General features: G+C 49.4%; 1 protein-coding gene across 3 annotated transcripts; it reads right to left on the minus strand.

Moving 5' to 3' along the window:
* Positions 1-11,492: 11,492 nt before the first annotated feature.
* On the minus strand, positions 11,493-19,705 carry EMC6 (ER membrane protein complex subunit 6). 3 transcript variants are annotated; one of them, XM_068110322.2, is made up of 2 exons: positions 19,650-19,705; positions 11,493-12,124 (listed from the first exon to the last, which is right to left on the minus strand). In XM_068110322.2, the coding sequence occupies exon 2, from the start codon at positions 12,031-12,033 to the stop codon at positions 11,725-11,727; it is 309 nt and encodes a 102-aa protein (XP_067966423.1). In that variant the 5' UTR covers positions 12,034-12,124; positions 19,650-19,705; the 3' UTR covers positions 11,493-11,724. The 3 variants fall into 3 exon arrangements, with proteins under 3 accessions (XP_067966423.1, XP_067966430.1, XP_067966413.1); XM_068110329.2 differs by lacking the exon at positions 19,650-19,705 and adding an exon at positions 19,485-19,574; XM_068110312.2 differs by lacking the exon at positions 19,650-19,705 and adding an exon at positions 19,412-19,537.
* Between the last annotated feature and the right edge of the window lie 1,787 nt (positions 19,706-21,492).

Below are 21,492 nucleotides of genomic sequence, written 5' to 3' on the forward strand. Positions count from 1 at the left end.
ATTTAAATAATTAATTTATTAATCAATAAATAATTAATCATTGAATTGATTAATCAATCAATCAAAAATACCCTTTACAGCCAAATCACTTGGTCACTGTCATGTCCAAATATCAGCTTCCCAGCTCAAAAGGTGCCTGAGATATTGCCTAGATGCCCAAATTTCAGCTTTCAAGCTCAAAGGATGGCTGAGATATTGCCCGAACAAACAAGAAAACAAGAAAGCAAACAAACAAACAACCAGAGTGAAAACTGAGTCCTCCCTTTCAGCGTGCGCCATTGGCGAGCCCCCTTCGATTCCCGGCAATGACGTTATGCAGCGCCTGGAGATGGCATCGGAAAGGAGCGGTGTACAACAAGAAAACAAACAAACAACCAGAATGAAAACTGAGTACTCCCTTTCAGCGTGTGTCATTACCGGGCCCCCTTCGGTGCCCAGCAATGACGTTATGCAGTGCCTAGAGATGGCATCGGAAAGGAGCGGTGTACAACAAAGTGTTACGGTTTCGTCACTTCCGTTGTTGTGGTTTTCATCCACTGTAAACATTTTTGATTCCATGTATTATTATTATTGTTGTTTGAGGGAAAAAGCAATTATTATTGTCAAAAGGTAAAAAGGTTAATGTTTTAAATGAAACAGGAACCAGACGGCGACGAGGAGGAAGAGGAGAAAAAGAAGGCGGAGCGAGTGAATCGGGGAAGAAGCCGAGCGGCGTTGAGGGTTTGAGCCAACGCTAGCGAACGGAGGTCACTAGCGAACTTTTGGGTTTCCCAGGAAAGGGATTCCTGCGACAGAGTTGTTATCGCTGTGACAGATCAACCTGCGTGTCAGGTTTTGCGGTCGATTCCGAAGAGAATTGTTTGAGTGCCGTTACGTCTCGAGTATGGGCCGTCGGCCATTTTGAGTCGCGCGCTTTGAGCGTCGCGCAAGGTTTCTTTGCTTCGCTTCAGCCATTTTCACTGCACCAGACGTTGATCTGGTTTGGGTGTGTGTAACGTGGCTTTTGATTGGAAAATCTGCGTGTCGCCAACTGTGAGCCGTGGAACCGAGGAACCGTCGGAACCGAGGAACCGAGGACGTGGAACCGACCATACCCGAGGGTGTGATTTTCCAGTCGCCTGGAGGGTGCCTTTGGATTTCCCAGTCGCCTTGAGGGCGCTGGAGGGTGCCTGTCATCCTTCCGAGGTCGGCTAATTGAGTACCAGTTCACTGGTAATTCCCTGTTTGTCGTTAAAGGCGGCAAAAAGGGTTGGCGTCAGGAAGGGCATCCGGCCGTAAAACATTGCTTCAAAAAGGGGACCAAAAAACAACAACAACCACGGTCCCCGAAATCCGCCGTGGCACGTGGATTGCCACGTGAACCCGAACTTTGAAGTCGTGCCATGGATAGTCAAGGCGACGGGATGCCGGTAAGGTCCGCCAGCAAGATCTCGGGCCTTCATGGCCGGTTCCAGCAGAAGGGCCATGCCCCAACCCATGGGGTCCATAAGTGGTGCTCAGCCACAGACATGTGGTCCATAATGTGGTGCATCGATGCAGACAGCTGGTTCTGGGAGTTCCGGGTGCACAATGGCGGACTCACGCACGCTCCCCTCGGCGCCCAGTGGCGCACAGGTCCTCATGTGGGAGACAAAGGGGGGAAAAGACAGATGAGCGAAGGGTAAGGGCAAGGGTAGTGTAGGTGACGGGGGGGTGACGTTACCAACCCCCGCTTGCGGGGAAAAATGGCCTCTAAAGGTGGTTACTTGAGGGAGCCTTTGCGTAGCTTTGGCCGCGTGACTGTGACTGTCATCCGAACGGGATTCTGGTCTCGATTGGACATCGTTCTGACGATCACTGGAGCTTTGGAGACTTTGGCTTGAAGCCGGGATCGACTTTGGCTTGAAACCGGATTTCAACTTGGGTTTGAAGCCGGGAAAGAGACATTGGGAATGTTCTTGTTTCACTCACTTGGAGCACAGTGAGTTATATATTACGAAACTGATGGTACCATCATAGGATATATTGATTGTACTTTTGATTACTATTATTGTTGTACTGTTGTTCTTGTGTGATCTTAATACAATATTTGCTTGTTGGTAACAATTGGTGTGGCTTCACCATTGATCTTTGACATACAGAGTAACACATTTTTCTGCCGTGACTCCTCTCGGGGCTCAGAGGTACACTGTGACCAGGGGGTCGGGGAGGAGCACGTAACAAAAGACAGAAAACAAAACTTAAACTGTTTGCTTGCAAATGTACTGTACCTAATTTGATTTGTCATAAAGTTATTTAATTGGGCTTTGTGTTTAATTCAGCATGTGAGTTGCGAGGGGGCGGCAATTTAACATCTCGCCCCGAGTGTCATTTTTCCTCGATATGCCACTGTTGCTACAGCAAGTGTGTGTCCCATTACCAGAATATCTTGCTATCGCTTGCCCAGCCAGCCGTTCCGTTGGAGCGCTTGCCTTTGTTGTCACGACGTTGGGATCGTGACGACACAGGATTTTATTATGACCGACGATCAATTTAATTTCAATTGAATGTTATATTTTGAACATGAATCAGAAAACGAACCTGTAATTTACTTAACAGCACTTTGGGTCTGATTGTGTTTTTTTAGAACTAGTATAACCGTTCCCTATGGGAGCGGCAGGAAGGGTTATTCCGCTTGGGGGTATGTAGATTACAGTAGATCTAGGGTCAGGCCTTAAGAACATCAGGGGTGTTTATTTACCAAGTGTCTTGTAGAGCGCTCGCCAAATGGCTGAAGCATTCAAGCAAAAACTCCATTCAAAACCATTAATAAGGAACGGCAGGCTTGGCAAGCGCTAGCTAGCTGCTTGGTAACTGAACAAACCCCATGTTTCGTCCCTTTTAGTTTGGTGTTAAACAGCAGTAGTGACTGTTTCAAAAGGTAATTATACGTATTTATGATTTATAACTCATCCATAACTTTTTAAAATATCAAGCTACATATTATTTTTTGGCCTTATCATTCAGTGGTGAAGAATCACTGAAAAATTGAAGAATTCTCGTATCCGCATCTGGGTTGTTAGGGTTAGAATGTGAGTACATCTATTTGTATGCTGAAATTCTCGTATGCTGATCTTCACCAAAATCGATTTCATTCGTCCTTGTCACACACCTGTATAAATTGGTCTGGTGTTGATGTGGCCCAGGCATGATGGGCGAAATGGCATCCTCCTGCATCTAAATTCCTTGTGTTAAATAATTTTCTCCTTCTTCTATGTTTTAAACCTTTCCCAGTGTGTACCCTGGATTAGAATAGGTACACCGTATCCCTGCGTGTCGTAAGAGACGACTAAGAGGGTTGGCGTCAGGAAGGCCATCCGGCCATAAAAACATTGCCTCAAAAAGAGAACCATGACAATTACAACTACATTTTTTTTTTTTTTTTTTTTTTTTTTTTGTATACAAGATCGAGGCTCGTGAAAGAGCGAACATTAATCACACAGAAAGACAAACCGACACATAAAACATATAACATCGGGAGCGGTAGACAAGATGGGGAGAGAGGGGGAAGGACACAAACACAACATTTGAGAGCAGGGACCGAGAGACATGGAGACATCGAGAGATCTGAGAGAGGGCGAGGGCTTTGGGGGGGGGGGGCATGGGAAGGGGGCGGTGGGAGAGGTATAAAACATATGGACACTGCCAGGACTTCCAGGAAAGAAGTTGGAATTTCAAACAAGGTGGATCTGGGGTGAATTAGCGGGGGTAGAAAAGATCAAGGTTTTGGATGGGGGAAGATAAGAGATGGTGGTGAACAGCTGTTTTAAAGACCTGGAGGGAGGAGTGGGATTGAAGGGAGTGAGGGAGTTTGTTCCAGAGGCGGGAGAAAAGAGGAATGAAAGAGTGAAGGTGAGCAGAGAGCCGAGATTTCGGCAGTTTAACCATCAGATGGTTGCTGGCAGATCTTGTGCGACCTGTAGGAATATTTGGGGGACAGAGCACAGAGAGAGCTGGGGGTGCAAGGCCGGAGAGGAGTCGGTAGAAGACAGAAAGACCACCTACCTGCCTGCGGTGAGTGAGTGAAAGGCCCTCAGAGATAGCTTCATCGCGGGAGATTCCAATAATTCTGAAAGCTTTGGTTTCAACAGCGTGAAGCCGAGCTAGGTGTGAGGCAGGAGCACCGGCCCATAGGGGAGAACAGTATTCCATTGAGCTGCGGATGAAAGCCTTGTATGTGGTGAGGAGCTCAGGTGTGCCGAGGAAGGACTTCGCACGACGGAGGATGCCCAGTCGGCGACTGGCTTTGGAGGCCAGCTTGGAAATGTGGTTTTCCCAAGAAAGATCATGGCAGATAGTGAGACCCAAAATCTTGAGCGACAGAACTTCTTGGAGAGGATTGTTGAGAAAGTAGATGGGAGGGTTGTCCAGTCGATCTTTTCGGAGAGACATAGTAAGAGTGTGAGATTTGTCAGGATTGAAAGACATGTTCCACTTGTTTGACCAGACTGTGATTTTGTCCAGGTCTTCAGAGAGTGAGGAGGCAGCAGACTGCCGATCTGAGGGAAGAGGAATGGAGCGGCAGAGAGTGGAGTCATCAGCAAAGAGATAGAGAGGATTTTCGAGAGAGTCAGAGAGATCATTGATGAAGACCAGAAAAAGCACGGGGCCCAGAACACTGCCTTGGGGAACTCCAGCCTGAACAGGAAGAGGAGATGAGAGAAACCCATTCAGGGCCACACGTTGACGACGACTAGAGAGGAAGTCCGCCAGCCATACGTGGAGATTTCCATGGATACCAAAGGAGGAGAGTTTGGTGAGCAGAGCGGGGTGCCAGACCGTGTCGAAGGCACGTGATATGTCGAGGGAGACAGCTCTAATTTCCTGTTTGGCATTGAGGACCTCCATCCATTGTTGAGACAGCAGAAGCAGCATGTCCAGAGTAGAGTGACCTGGTCTGAAACCAAATTGATGATCAGAGATCAAGCCATTGGAGAAGAGGAAAGATTTCATATCCGAAGCAATGATGGATTCCATGACTTTGCTGATAATTGGGAGAAGGCTGATTGGTCTGTAGTTGCTAGGATCTGTTTTTGCACCTTTTTTGTGCAAAGCGGTGATGTTGGCTGATTTCCAAGCAGATGGCAGTTGACCTTGAGCAAAAGAGAGGGTGAAGAGAACAGAGAGAGGGTGAGATAGAGCAGCAGAGCAGGATTTTAGGACCCGTGGGCTGATGCCGTCGGGTCCAGTTGCAGAATCAGAGTCGAGGGTTGACAGAAACTTTTCCACCTTGTCAGGAGGAAAGGACACGGCGTCCAGGAGCAGCAGGGTACGACTGGGTATGGTGGGTACAGAGAGGGATGGGTTTGGGACACAAGATTTAGAGGCAAACACAGAGTTGAGGCATTCAGCTTTTTCACGTGCGGAGTCAGCTGTGTAGCCGTTAGAGGTAAGGGAGGGGATGGAGGGGGAACAAACACCAGAAACGGATTTGACCAGACGCCACCAGGATTTGGAAGAGGGAGACAGATAAGAGAGTTTGGTCTTGAGAACGGAGAGATATTGTTTCCTGGCTCTCCTGAGGGTGGACACACACTTGTTTCGGGCTTTGTGAAAGGAAATGAGATTTCCTTCCGTTGGATTTGCTTTCCAGGAGACGAAGGCAAGTTGTTTCTGGGCAACAGCCTCACCACAAGATTCCGTGTACCAGGGACGGGAGGAAGGGTATGACAACTGAAGACGAGATGGGATAAATCTGTGCATGAGAGAGAGCAATTTACTTTGGAAGAATTCCCAGGATGAGTTGATGTCAGAGGTGGTAGAGATGGGAGACCAGTCCAGATGATTGATGGCTGCTTGAAGACCGTGCCAGTTGGCCTGGGTGAAATGCCAGACTCGTCGACGCTGAGCAGGGTACAGCCCGAAGTGGAGATCGGTTTCTGAGGTTTGGGACATGGAATGTAGGGACAATGACAGGGAGATCAGGAGAAGTGGTGGAAGTATTGGTCAGAAGAAGAGTGGACATATGTTGTGTGCAAGAGACGAGATGGAAGGGAAGTGGTGTAAGAATGGTGAAGGGTAGGCAGGGACAGAAATACAAGTTTGTGTGGCAAGGGTGCCTGGAGGGTGTGAATGGTGTTGGTGTCCTGTTTTCTGAGGAGTTTGTAGACAGTGTGGTGAGTGTGACTAGAGTGAGTGATAGGTTGATGATGGTGAAAATGATGATTGGAAAGCTCTTGGTGAACGTCATCTCGGGATATGCTCCGCAGGTTGTTCGGAGCGATGAAGAGAAGGACAAGTTCTGGTGTGCGATAGAGAAGCTGATGTAAAACGTGAAAGATGAGGAAGTTGTTGTGGTAGGAGACCGAAATGGACATGTGGGAAGCAGTATGGATGGTTTTGAGGGAGTTCATGGGGGTTACGGATATGGTGTGAGAAATGGAGAAGGGAAAGGATTTGGAGTTTGCTGATTTGTTGATTTGTAATACTCAGTTCCAGAAAGAGGATAATAAGCTTGTTACATACACGTCAGGTGGGTCGACGACAACCGTTGACTACCTGATGGTGCGTAGGCGAGATAGGGGGCACCTCCGGGACACAAAGGTGATCCCGGGGGAGGAGGCTGTTTCACAGCACCACTTGGTTGTCTGCGACATAAGGGAGAAAGGTGCGAGGAGAGCTCGGCGGGTGAAGTACCAACCGAGAATGAAGGTGTGGAGGTTGAAAGAGGTGACAGTAAGGGAGGCATTAAAAGAGAGGCTGAGTAGGGTAGAGGATGATGTGGTTGAGCTTGAAAGTGGTTGGACGTCAATGACAGCTAGTCTGTTGGGAGCCGTTGGTGAGGTATGTGGATGGACAAAAGGACCACCGAGGCACTCGGAAACATGGTGGTGGGATGATGAAGTTGAAAGGAGGATTGACGAGAAGAGGAAGAAGTTCAAGGAGTGGCAGAAGGCGAAGGGTATGGGAGCAGAAACAGCAAAGCATGAAAGTTATAAGGCAGCCAAGGAGGCTGCAAAGAAAGAGGTAGCAAAGCGCAGGAGGCATGGAGGAAAATGTTCGGAGAACGCTTGGATTCGGAAGAGGGTCAGAGAGCAGTATTCAGGATTGAAAAGCAGATAGCAAAAGAGAGGTGTGATGTGATGGGGGTGAGTTGCTTGAAGGATGAAGTGGGACAAATCGTTGTCGACCCAGATGGAATTAAAGGAAGATGGAAAAGATATATGGAAATGCTGTTGAATACAGAGAATGAATGGGATGGCAATATAGACAGTAACCCAGTTTTAGGACCGGCAGAGAAGATAACTGAGAAGGAAGTTGAGGAAGCGATAAAAGCAATGAAGAGTAGAAAAGCGGGAGGGCCGACGGGAGTTGTGGGAGATATGTTGAAGGCAGCAGGAAGTTGGGGTGTGAAGAGAATGACAGAGATCTGTAATCTGGTGGTGAAAGAAGGCCGCATTCCAGTGGATTGGGAACTGAGTACCCTCGTCCCTCTACACAAGGGGAAAGGTGACCCTCTGGAGTGTGGCTCGTACCGAGCGATAGAGTTCTTGGAGCATGGAATGAAGGTATTGGAAAGGGTGTTGGAGAGGAGGATAAGGAAGAAAGTGAAGATCGACAAAATGCAGTTTGGATTTATGCCAGGAAGAGGAACTACAGACGCGCTTTTCATTGTGAGGCAGTTGCAGGAGAAGTACATGGAGAAGAGGAAGAAGTTGTTTCTTGGGTTTGTTGATCTGGAGAAAGCATTCGATAGGGTTCCACGCAAAGTATTGACATGGGCATTGAGGAAATTAGGAGTGGAGGAATGGTTGATCAGAGTAGTGATGGCAATGTACAAAAGAGCGCGCACAGCTGTAAGGACTAAGGACGGGAACAGTGGTGAGGTTGAGGTGAAGGTGGGAGTGCATCAGGGGTCATACTAAGTCCACTACTATTTGTAGCTGTGATGGAGGGTGCTGGCTCGGACCGTAAAGGAGGGTTTACCGTGGGGAGTTGTTGTATGCAGATGATCTGGTGTCGATTGCGGAAAGTATGGATGGACTGAAGGAAAAGATGAACAAGTGGAAGGAATGTATGGAGACAAAAGGTCTGAAGGTGAATATCGGAAAGACGAAGGTGATGGCAAGTGGTAAAGCATTTGGTGAGGTGGAAAGAACTGGGAAGTGACCCTGTGTTGTGTGCAGGAAGGGTGTCGGAGTGAACTCCATTCAATGTACAATGTGCGCTGAGTGGGTTCATCAAAAATGTAGTGGTCTGAGAAGGTCATTAACCAATGTGGCAGCTACATTCAAATGTAAGGTATGCACAGAGGGAGCTGCAGATGGAGGAAATGTTGAGTTGGATCTTGGAGACGGCGTGAAGCTGGAAGCTGTGAAAACATTTTGCTACCTCGGAGACATGCTGAATGGAGAAGGTGGATCAGACTCGGCAACGGTTACTGGAGTGAGATGTGCATGGAAGAAGTTTCGGGAACTGAGTGGCGTGCTGATGAGGAGGGGAGTGTCGTTGAAGCTGAAGGGAAAGGTGTATGCTGCATGTGTGAGAAGTGTTATGATTTATGGGAGCGAGACATGGGTAATGAACGTAGAGCAGCAACGAAGGTTGGAAAGGGTGGAAATGCGAATGGTTCGATGGATGTGTGGAGTATCGTTGAGAGAGAGGAAGACAAATGATGAATTGTGAAAGATGATGGGAATAGAGCCTGTGATTGATGCTGTGAAGAGGAACAGGTTGAGATGGTTTGGTCATGTGTTGAGGAAGGATGAAAGTGACTGGTTGAGAAGAGTGATGGAAATGAATGTAGAAGGAAGTAGAGGACGGGGAAGACCGATAAAGACTTGGCTGAAGATGGTGGAAGAAGAAATGCGGGCAAGGCGGTTAACAAGGAGAGATGCAGAAAAATAGGGCAAAATGTAGAAGATTGTCATGGGGACCGCAAGGCTAACCCCCGCTCTAGCAGAGAAAATGGCCTTAAAATGCATGTTGTTGTTGTTGTTGTTTCTTCTATATTATTTATTATCTATTTATTATATATATAAAATCAAGTTTTTGTTTGTTTGTTTGTCTGCACGCGCTAATCTCCTGAACGGTGAAAGATAGGAGGAAACCTCTAAAACAAAACACGTCGGGATGGGCCCGGGAAGGTTATAGGCAAGGTGGCGAGGCCGGTCGAGGCCGCCTCGGCCGGGCTGGGCCCATTTCGCAATTGAAAGCTGAGCTAAGTTATAGTAGTCAATCTTCTACGGCCGTGGGTAAAAGCTGAATTATAGTAGTAAATTTATTCAAAAAGAACCAAAAATGTCGGGACGGGCCCCGGGAAGGTTATAGGCTAGGTGGTGAGGCCGGTCAAGGCCGCCTCGGCCGGGCTGGGCCCATGTCGCAATTAAAAGCTGAGCTGAATTGTTGTAGTCAATCTTCTATGGCCGCGAGTAAAAGCTGAATTATAGTAGTAAATTCATTCAAAAAGAACCTGGGCAACGCCGGGTGCTTCCGGCTAGTATATATATATGAAAGAAAGTTTTTGTTTGTTTGTTTGTCTGCACGTGCTAATCTCCTGAACGGTGAAAGATAGGAGCAAACCTCTGACAAAAAAAAATGTCGGGACAGGCCCCGGGAAGGTTATAGGCTCGGTGGCGAGGCCGCCTTGGTCGGGCTGAGCCCATTTCTCAATAAATCTTCTTCTTCTTTCAAAATTCTCTTGAAGTACAACTTATGCACTTAATAGGAATATCTGACTGATTGCAACACATGCTTTCAAAATTCTCTCTCGCGGGGCGCGATAGAAGAAAGAACAAGGAATCGTTGAGCACTAACTGATACTGGGCTCGCGTCAGACCTATGTACAGAAGATTAAATTCATTCAAAAATAACCCAGGCAACACCGGGTGCATTCAGCTAGTGTGGCATAAAAGACACTGCATCAACAGCAGTAAACTTCCAAAACAAGTTTTTTTTTCTTTCTACAACCTAAGAAACCTCTATTTTATTTCAAATGAGTTATATACTTAAACTGTCGAATACAAATCGCCTTCTTGGCAGTTTCAAAACCATTCCGTTTCACAGTATTATTGTATTTTACGTCATCTCGACCAATCGAATTTGCCGCACGCAGACCCCGCCCACAGCGTTTTTTCTCAAGACTGCACAGGGTGAGATGTTCTATGAACTCTGTAGTGATTATTTCTGACCATATTCAGACATGCGAGTTACCAAAATCTTTAGAATGAACGTAAAATGAACATTAGCAGGTTCGTAAGTTAACGTACCTGCATTGTGCTCAAAACCATATTTCAATTTCACTCCCAAGAGATGAGATATCGATCGAATCACACCCATCACATGAAAGAAGAAGCCTGGTGTTGGCTTAACAGTTAAGGTGGTAACAGTAACCTGGTAACAGTCCCGCAAATATTCCTACAGGTCGCACAAGATCCCTGCCTGCAACCCTCTTATGGTCAAACTATGGTCAAACTTATGGTCAAACTATATGGTCTTATGGTCAAACTGCCAAAATCAAGACTCTCTGCTCACCTTCACTCCTTCATTCCTCTTTTCTCCCGCCTCTGGAACAAACTCCCTCACTCTCTTCAATCCCACTCCACCCTCCAGGTCTTTAAAACAGCTGTTCACCACCATCTCTTATCTTCCCCCAACCAAAACCTTGATCTTTTCTACGCCCGCTAATTTCACCCCAATTCCACTTTTTTGAAATACCAACTTCTGTCCTGGAAGTCATTGGTGTCCTTGTGTTTTATACTTCTCCCTCCACCCCCCCCCCCCCCCTTCCCATGCCTCCTCCCCCCAAGCCCTCTCCCTTCCACACATCTCCCTGCTCTCAAATGTTGTGTTTGTGTGCTTCACCTTCTCTCCCCATCTTGTTTTCCGCTCCCGCTTTTTATATATTTTGTTTGTCTGGTTGATTTGTTTGTGAAGTAAATGTTAGCTCTTTCACGAGCCTCGATTCAGTATACAAAAAAAAAAAAAAAAAAAAAAAGAAGCCAAGCAGCCACAGCATACGAATAAATAAATAAGTAAAAGAAAATGAGGGTCAAGAAAATGTCTTCGTCCAAAATATTGCTAATCTCTAAAATAAGCTAGAAGCCCAAACAAGATGCGTTGTTTTGCATCAAGAAAAACATAATCATTCATTCTGGACAGTATGATGGATGTATTGAATCAAATCGTTTCCAAAACTGAAATGTGAACAAGAAAAATAAAAAGAAGATAAATAAAGCATCATGAAACAAACATACAAAATGTCGAGTGAACAATGATCTGTACAAAGAATCAGAAGCCACTTCCGATTTAGAAATGACATATTTATAACATTAGAAATTAAGTTGGATGCATTCGATTCACAATTACATATCTGGACAGAACAGAGGACAATAATGCAATGATGCTTCTCCAACAATGTTTAACAGGAATAAAATGTTCAGAATAAAGAAAAGGTGGAGTAAAGGGAATCAATTTGGGCAACTTATAGGTGCGAGCGGCTTGAGTAGTTATCCAGTGGAAGTGAAGAATGAGTGTTAACGGTTAGCTAACATTTATTGAGAATCTGCCTGGAGATGTACAGCAGGTGAATGGGGTTAGATGAAGTGTCTGTTTAGAGAAATTGCTTGTTGGTGCACATGGACCCTTGTTATACAGTACGTCTAAATTAACAACTAAAACCTTGCATCAATCATTGAAACATTAAGCATCTTTCATTTTCATATATTTTCTTCATCTTCTGTAAGCAAAGCCTTCTACAAGAAAAAGTCAGTATACGTGCACCATACCATAGAGAAAAGTCCAAAACAGTACGTAAGTGAACAGTCCTCCGACGAGCCCGCCGGTGAGCAAAGCGCGCCGTGATCGAACCGCACGGCCTGCACGGCTCGCCAACAGCAACGAGAGTATGGCCCAAGTGGAAAGGTACAAGGCCAATCCATGCCATCCCGTGAGGCCCAGAACTCCGGCCGTGACACCGGCAAGTGCAGCGCCAGACGTGCGACAGAAATCGAGAGCCGCGGCGTTACCACGGGCTGCAGCTTCGCTGATGAACTGTGGAGCATCCCGACCTGTCATTGTGACGTTTCACTTGGTTGGACCGAATACTATTTGAATATTTGCCACTGCAGAGTAAGTTGACAAGTCACAGAAATTTCAAGTATCAATCCTGTTTGAGAGGAGAAAGGGGGGAGAGAGAGAGAGAGCGAAAAAAACATCTTTAATTGGTTGAATTTTTTCATTGTAAGCAGGAACAATTATGGATATTGGTGTACGTCATTTGTACATCTGCCTGCGTCTGTGATCAGGAATAATTAAGAATATTGCATGTAGGTCCAAACCGAGATGGTGTAGCAGAACCAAGATGATAAAAGTCCTAAAATGATGATACCTTTACACATCACAAGCACTGCTAAGTTGTCCTGTGGCCTCTTCAAAGAAGTATTTTATTTGTCATGACACTGAGTCCACATTTTGTTAACTCCTTTTTGCAAATATTTTTCAGATATGCCAAACGGATAACAAATGTTAGCAATTTTGAAATCGACATGATTAATTATTACATAAGACTACTACTGCTGCTGCTGCTGCTACTACTACTACTACCACCACTACTACTTCATGGCTCTAACTGTATACAATCTTACGAGTGAAAAGAAATCTGGCCTTGTAGCGGCTACCGCTGGGTTTACACAATCGCCTTGCACCTACCAAGGATGCGGAGCGATCACCATGCCGGGCTCGTCCAGGACGCCCGGGCAGGCCCGCGCTCAACTTACAAGGCCTCGGCCGGGACACCCGGGCATGCCCGGGCACGCCCGCTCACGACTTGCCAGGCCGCGTCCGGGACGCCCGATCATGCCCCCTCTCACCTTTCCTGGGCAAACGCTCCGGGATAATGTGTGTATATATATTGCTGCCCGATAAACGGGCTTTTCAGAGTACCCGAGTTGTTTTGTGACAATAAAGAAACTCGGACGAATTCCAGCTTTTTGTCGCGTCCATTCTTCCGACTACGTGGGAGCACAGCTCCTTCATTGGTGACCTACCGACATGGACACGGCAGTTGCCCTTAAACTGCCTACGTTCTGGGAGGCTCACGCGGCGGTTTGGTTCGCCCAGGCGGACTCCCTGTTCGCCCTGCGAGGCATCACAGCCGACGACACCCGCTTCCACCATGTGGTAGCAGCGCTCGGTTCAGCCACCGCGGCCCACGCCCTGAGCCTCCTCGAGAGCCCGCCAGCCGCTGACAAATACGGCGCGATTAAAAAGCTCCTCCTCGACGCTTTCGCCCTCCCATCGGTGGAACGCGCACGGCGCCTGCTCGACCTGCCCGAGCTCGGCGACACGCGCCCGTCCGAGTGAATGGACTACATGCTTTCGCTGCTCGGCGAGCACTCTCCGGCATTCCTGTTCCGAGAGCTGTTCCTCCGTCAGCTGCCTAGCCCGGTACGCCTCGCCCTGGCGAGCACGACGATCACGGATCCCCGCGCCCTCGCCAGGGAAGCCGACAAGATCTCGGCGGCAGGCCAACGCATTGCAGCAGCGACCTGGGGCCCACCGCCGTCCGACGCAACGCCCATGGCGCCCGAGCACCCGGCACGGTCGACGACCGAACTGCCGACGCAATTGGCGGCCGCAACGCCGAGCCGACCACCTCCAGCACGACGACCGGGGCCTCCACCTGACCAAGCATGGTGTTACTATCATGCCAGGTTCGGACAGAAGGCCCGGACATGCCGACCCCCGTGCACCTTCGGCAGGCCGGGAAACGGCCGGGCCGGCGTTCGTTACCAGCCATGAGCGCCGGCCACACGGGCAATTTACTTTTCATCACGCACAAAGCGTCCGGACGGCGCTTCCTGTGCGACACCGGCGCCCAACTGAGCGTCATACCCGCCTCCGATCAGGACAGGCAGTCCGCGGTTTGCGGCCCCTCCTTGGTTGCGGCCAACGGATCAGCCATCCGCACCTTCGGCCCGCGCAACGTCACCCTCTGCTTAGGCGGCCAACGCTTTGCTTGGACTTTTGTAACCGCCAGCGTGCCCATGGCTCTGCTAGGCGCCGACTTCCTCTGCGCACACGGACTGCTGGTGGACGTCCAACGGCGTCGCCTCATCAACGCCGAGACCTTCAGCTCCCTGGTATGCACATTGAGCAGCTCCGCTCCGACCGAGCTGGCATGCGCCCTCCCGGCGGCGAACGAGTTTGCTCGCCTGCTCACGGAGTTCCCGGCCCTCACGCGGCCGATGTTTTCGGCCGTCGCAGTACGACATGGGATCGAGCACCACATACCAACCACGGGCCCGCCGGTCTACGCCAGAGCCCGCCGCCTCGACCCAGCCAAGCTCGCCGTGGCCAAAGCCGAGTTCAACGCTTTGGAACACCTCGGCATCGTGCGGCGCTCCGATAGCGCGTGGGCTTCGCCACTACACATCGTCCCAAAACCAGGGGGCGGCTGGCACCCATGTGGCGACTACCGCCGCCTTAACGACGCTACCACCCCCGACAGGTATCCGATCCCGCACATCCAAGACTTCTCCGCCCGTCTGGCAGGACGGGTCATTTTTTCAAAAATCGATCTCATACGGGGATATCACCAGGTACCTGTCAGGGCGGCCGACGTCCCTAAAACGGCCGTCATCACGCCGTTCGGCTTATTCGAATTCCTACGGATGCCGTTTGGCCTCAAGAACGCGGCTCAGGCGTTCCAGCGCTTGATGGACGGCGTGCTGCGTGACCTGCCGTTCCTCTTCGTTTACCTGGACGACATCCTCATCGCCAGCACGTCCCGGGCCGAGCATCTCCTCCACCTCCGAACACTGTTCGGGCGCCTCAGCGAGCACGGCCTCATCGTCAACCCGACCAAATGCCACTTCGGCACGACGGCCGTTGATTTTTTGGGCCACCACATCACCAAGAATGGGGCCGTGCCGCTGCCAACCAAGGTCGAGGCCATCACCACGTTTCCGCGTCCCCGCTCCATAAAGGCCCTGCAGGAATTTCTGGGAATGGTGAATTTCTATCACCGCTTCGTGCCCCGCGCTGCTCAACTCATGCGGCCCCTCTACGAAGCCCTCCGGGGCAAGCCGGCCAAGCACGACATCGTCTGGTCCGCAGCAATGGACGCGGCCTTCCAAAGCTCAAAGCGGGCCCTCGCCGATGCAACACTGCTCGCTCGCCCGGTGCTCAACGCTCCCATCGCCCACACCACGGATGCCTCCGACTACGCGGTGGGCGCTGTACATGAGCAATGGGTGAACGGGGTTTGGCAGCCACTCGCTTTTTTCAGCCGGCAGCTCCGGCCGAACGAGCTCAAATATAGCACGTTTGACCGTGAGCTCCTCGGTCTACACCTGGCCGTTCGCCATTTCCGCCACCTCCTGGAGGGCCGACCCTTCACGGCGTTCGTCGACCACAAGCCGTTGGTTTACGCAATGGCCAAGGTCACGGAGCCGTGGTCGGCCCGCCAACAGTGCCACCTCTCCGCCGTGTCAGAGTTTACCACGGACATCCGGCACGTCGCCGGCAAAAACAACGCCGTGGCCGACTGTCTTTCTCGGGCCAGCGCGAACGTGGTCCACCTCGGCGTGGACTTCGTGCTTATGGCGGCGGACCAAACCACCGACACCACGGTGCAAGCCCTCCGGGCGGCGGACATGGGCCTCCGCCTGGCCGACATCCCCTTCACGGACACTGTCCTGCTCTGCGACGTCTCCCAAGGCCAGCCTCGCCCCATCGTGCCCGTTACCTGGCAACGCCGCATCTTCGCCTCCCTCCACGGCCTTTCCCACCCGGGCCGGAAAGCTTCCCAGAAGCTGGTGTCGGCGCAATTCGTCTGGCACGGCCTTCGACGGGACGTCCGCGATTGCACCAGCACCTGCACAGCCTGCCAATAGGCCAAGGTCCACCGACACACCCAGGCCCCGCTGGCACCTTTCACCGTGCCCGAACGACGTTTCGACCACGTCAACGTGGATCTGGTGGGCCCCCTCCCCCCATCACGGGGGTTCACACACCTGCTCACCATGGTGGACAGGACCACCAGGTGGCCGGAGGCCGTTCCCCTCGTCTCCACCACCACCGCCGACGTGGCGCAGGCTTTCATCACCACCTGGGTCGCGCACTTCGGCACACCGGCGGACATCTCGTCGGACTGCGGACCGCAGTTCACCTACGAGCTGTGGGGCGCGGTCGCCCGCAACCTGGGGGTCAAGCTCCACCGTACTACGGCCTACCACCCCCAAGCCAACGGGTTGTGCGAGCGATTCCACCGCTCCATGAAGGCCGCGCTCATGGCCGGCCTTCAAGACCGCGGTTGGGCCGACCGGCTGCCGTGGGTCCTTTTGGGCCTCCGCACGGCCCCCCAAGGAGGACGTCCGGGCATCCACCGCCGAGCTTGTCTACAGCCAGGCGCTACGCGTCCCGGGCGAATTCGTGCCCGACGCTACCAGTCCCTGGTCCGCAGCTCACCAGCGCTCGGACCTCCAGGAGGCCGCCCGACGGTTTGCCCCCGTGCCAACATCCCACCACGGTGACCCCCAGTCCTACGTCCCCCCAGCGCTTTGCACAGCGGAGTACGTTTTTGTGCGTCATGACGCACATCGGGGGCCACTCCGGCCGCCGTATGACGGGCCCTTCCGGGTCCTGCGACGGGACGACAAGTCGTTTGTCATCGACATCGGCGGCAGGTCGGACCGGATTGCGGTGGACCGCCTCAAGCCGGCGCACGTGGACATCGACCAACCGCCACGGCGAGGCCGCCCCCCGTCCACGGTGCCCCCCACTCGACCGCCCACCACCACACCGGACCCCCCCCCCCCCCCGCCCCCCCGTCCACGGTGCCCCCCACTCGACCGCCCACCACCACACCGGACCCCCCCCCCCCCCCCCCACTGCCAGGGGTCGCTTCGGCCGGGTCATCAGGACCCCCCTCAAATTGACCCTGCCGGTGCAAGTCGATTCTGGGGGGACGTGTGTAGCGGCTACCGCTGGGTTTACACAATCGCCTTGCACCTACCAAGGACGCGGAGCGATCACCATGCCGGGCTCGTCCAGGACGCCCGGGCAGGCCCGCGCTCAACTTGCCAGGCCTCGGCCGGGACGCCCGGGCATGCCCGGGCACACCCGGCCACGCCCGCTCTCGACTTGCCAGGCCGCGTCTGGGACGCCCGGGCATGCCCGGGCATGCCCGCCCTCGACTTGCCAGGCCGCCCGGCCACGCCCCCTCTCGCCTTTCCTGGACAAACGCTCCGGGATAATGTGTGTATATATATTGCTGCCCGATAAACGGGCTTTTCAGAGTACCCGAGTTGTTTTGTGACAATAAAGAAACTCGGACGAATTCCAGCTTTTTGTTGCGTCCATTCTTCCGACTACGTGGGAGCACAGCTCCTTCAGCCTCAACATTAAAAAAGCAAGCCTGGTGTTAAGGTGGCTGGCTGTCTTAGGGTCTTGAGTTTGAGCACCTGTCATGCCGTTAAATAACACCAGGTGGTTGACTCAGACTATCATCCTTCTGAGGTCAGAAAAATGAGTACCAGTTTACTGGGAACAGGGGGCACTGCATCAGCAGCACAGCCGTGCTCCCAGTAATAATGCAACCAGCAGTCATAGGCTGCATTTGAAACTAAAACAGCACTCGGTAGGGCGCATACCTCTGCCAAGCTGCACAGTTTATGTTTTGTATCCCAATGATAGGTCGGATCTGGATTCGGACCTGAACCAAAATCTAATCATTTCGTCCTAGTCACATACGCTACCTCCCTGCCAAATTTTGTCTGAATCCGTCCATAACTTTTTGAGATATCCTGCTATGTATCGTTTTTGACTCCATCTCCCAATGGTGAAGAATCAGTATAAAAATGTAGTAGCCGGATCTGGATCCGGATCTTCAAAATCGAATCATTTCGTAATAATATTTCAAAGTTTTTTTTTTTTTTGCTTGTGAACATATAACCCACTGAAGTCATTGAAAAGCAAAGCAATCAAACGACATGAAGTTATTAGAAAAAGCTCCATCAGAAAATAAATCATCATCTATGTGAAAAAAATACCAGCTGTACTTCAATGGCGTTCTCATTTTGTTCTCGGGCATCTGTCATTTTTGGCCAAAGTTTTGTTCTCCAAAATCTTACGAACCCCATAAGGAGGAAATAGATCAATAAATGGCTTTCCGCCCAAGGACTTAAGAACACAATCTTTTTCCTCGTCCTCTTCTTTGGTATGCAGCACCTGGCTGCAGGTAGCATCACTGGCTGAGGGGAGTGGCTGTGCCGCTGATGCAATGCCCTCTGCTGGTTAGGGCAGGAATTTGTAATTTGTTCAGGGTTCCGGAGATAGCTTGCCTACTCTTTCCAAAGGACACCACGGATCTTTAACGTTGACCAACGAATGCTGGCAGACGGATGCACATTTTGACGTCCATCCGAGGGACGGCACACACTGATGAATCACTTGCCTTTGAAACACTGGGATGACAGTTTATAGCTGGGTCGGGATTCGAACCCAGGCTGGAGTTTCGACATATTTAGCCCAAGAACACAATAAAAGATACACAGTAAAAATCAGAAAATGGATGTACAGTTCAGGCTACTAAACTGTTAGTTCTACGACTTTAAAAGGCCCCAATGAATCCTACCTTATTGCCACAAGTTTTCCCTCTCAACACCCATTTATCTTGAGCACCCCCTCTCTGCACCCCCACTTCTCTCATGTCCCTCTCCCCACCTTCCTTACACCTCTATTTTGTCTGCCCCATCTTCTGCAAACTGCATCCATGTCAAATGTCTGCCTCAATACACAAACGCAGACGAGCCTCTCCCCATGCCTTTCCGCAAAATGTCCTTTACCCCTACCCATCTCAGGATATCCAGTTTGCTCTTCCTCTCCACTCAGATTCCCATCAGCCATCTCAGCATCTGCAACTCCATCCTCTGCAGCAATCTCTCCTACTTTCTCAAGGCCCAGGAACTGCTCCACACAGAACTGGTCTTATTACCATTTTGTAAACCTTCATCCTCATTCCTCAGCCACACCAGAATTTTTCTGATCATAAACCATCCCAGAAACACTCCACTTGCTCATTGTTTATCCCCTCTCCTCTATCATCATCATCATCATCATCATCATCATCATCATCATCATCATCATCACCACCCTCATCCAAAGTATAAGCCAGGTAGTTGAATATTTCTACCTGCTTAATCGCCAATATCCACATCCTCTCTTCTCTCTCTGTTGCTCACCATTACCTATGATTTCACCACATAACCCCGACCCCACTTACTAGCCATACAACCACCACCATGTACCATGCCCTATCACCTATGCTGAGGGTTCGTGTTGCCGAAGCAGTTACTGGACCCCAATCCTGGTCGGGCTTCACCCTCTACAGTCTCACTTCTCAAAACACTCCCTCCCCATCATCTTATTTTGCCATAATGCTGCTTATCACCTTGAATTTCTTAAAGGCTTCTTTTGCTTCCTCTTCTTCTTCAATCAGACTGATTTACACCTTGTACTTGTACCTGTAGCCGTCACGCCGTTCTCACTACTCCCCCTTCCTGTTGTCGACCATTCTTCATCAGCTTCTAATCCAACACTTGACGTTAATAATATAATATTGAATTGTATTAGCGAGCGCAATCAATCAGAAATATAATTAAAAGATCAACTAAAAGGAAATAGCTTACGGTGAAAATAAAAACTTCATTCAAACCAATGAGTATACGCATGCGCAGTTCTGAACCGGAAGAGATCACTACCTTTTAAGCTTCCTTCAGAACACTGGCGTTTTCTCTATCAAATATATGATAATATTAATAACAATAATAATAACAATAATAATTTAAAAAATAATAACAATAATGTCTTATTGTACTGTAAGAATATAAATTTAAATATTCTTATTGATCTCAAAAAAAGATATGTGGTCAGTTTGAGGGGACTGGTAAAGCTGAATATAAAAGGCACTCGAAGACAATATGTTCACAATATCGATGTTCACAATATCAAATGTTCACAATATCAATATCGATGTTCAATATGACAATATGTTCACAATATCAAATATCGATCAGAATTTTGTTTATTTGAAAAGAAAAATTGTGAATGAGATTTTTCTCTCACGACATTCCACGAACTCTCAACCATCTCTTTTCTAATTGGTTGTGAAGCTCTACACTTATTGGTTGGGCGCTTGTGAAGCCGAGCGGCGGCCATCTTGTGACACCCAGAAAGCGATGATCCTCCCATTTTTTGCTCTTTTTTTTCTCTACAAGATCGAGGCTTGTGTAATGAAACGAGTGCCTTGAAAGGCGGGTGTATGTGCGGCACTGTCATGTTGGGGGTGTGTTCAGTTACCAAGTTTCTTGTGGAGAGCTCGCCAAGTGATTTAAACATTCAAGCAAGCACTCCATTCAGAACTGTTGATAAGGAACTGCTGGCTTGGCAAGCGATAGCTAGATGCTTGGTAACTGAACACACCCCGGGTATTCTTTCTTTTAGTTTAGTGTTAACCAGCAGTAGCGACTGTTTCAAAAGGTAATCATACGTGTTTGTGATTACCTCCGCCGCCAAAGGTGGATGGAGGTTATGTTTTCACCCCTGTCCATCTGTTTGTCTGTCTGTTTGTCAACAAGATATCTCAAAGAGTTGGAGACGGATTCGGAAAAAATTTGGCGGAGAGGTTGGGTGTGTGACACAGACGAAATGATTAGATTTTGAAGATCCGGATTCGGATCCGGCTACTACAATTTTATAGTGATTCTTCACCATTGGGAGATAGGGCCATAAACGACATATAGCAGGATATCTCAAAAAGTTGTGGATGGATTTGGACGAAACTTGGTGGACAGGTTGAGTGTGTGACAATGAAGAATTGGTTCAATTTTGGTGAAGATCTGAATAGGGATTCAAATGTGATAATTATTTAATTTTTGAAGTGATTTAATCACCATTAAGTGATCGGGCTAAAACCGATATTTATCACGATATCTTAAAAAGTTAAGGACGGATTTGGACGGAACTTGGTAGACAGATTAGGTTTGTGACAAGACTGAATCGATTCGATTTTTGTGAAGATCTGAATATGGATTCGGATACGATAATTATTTAATTTTTGAAGTGATTCTTCACCATTGAGAGATCGGGCAAAAAACGATATATAATATTGTTACGGACCGCGGATAAGATGTTAATTTGCCGAGCGGATGGCGCAGCCCGAACTGTTTTTACAATGACTAGACCCGATCCCTTAAATGTGGGCCAAATCGTGCCACAGATATTCAATGGGGAAAAGACAAAGGCGACACGGATGTGAAGAAGAGGAAGACAGAAGTAGGGAATACGAATATAATTTATTTGCTATTTACAACCAAAAGTAACCAAGGAGAAGGAAGGATAATAAAATAATTTACAGAAGAAATCAAAGAGACACAGTGAAAATCGCTAGCTTATCTAAACAGGCTTAATTAATACCCTGGACAGAACAAACAAAGACGGACTCACACGGGGAATTGCAGAGTGGATTGGCTG

Source organism: Myxine glutinosa, chromosome 1 (genome assembly GCF_964187855.1).
Source record: "Myxine glutinosa chromosome 1, kmMyxGlut1.1, whole genome shotgun sequence".
Classification (NCBI taxonomy): Eukaryota; Metazoa; Chordata; class Myxini; order Myxiniformes; family Myxinidae; genus Myxine; species Myxine glutinosa.

Bases quoted from the DNA above. Each gene is read 5' to 3' on its own strand.
- EMC6 (XM_068110322.2), bottom strand. From the start codon at position 12,033: ATGACAGGTCGGGATGCTCCACAGTTCATCAGCGAAGCTGCAGCCCGT.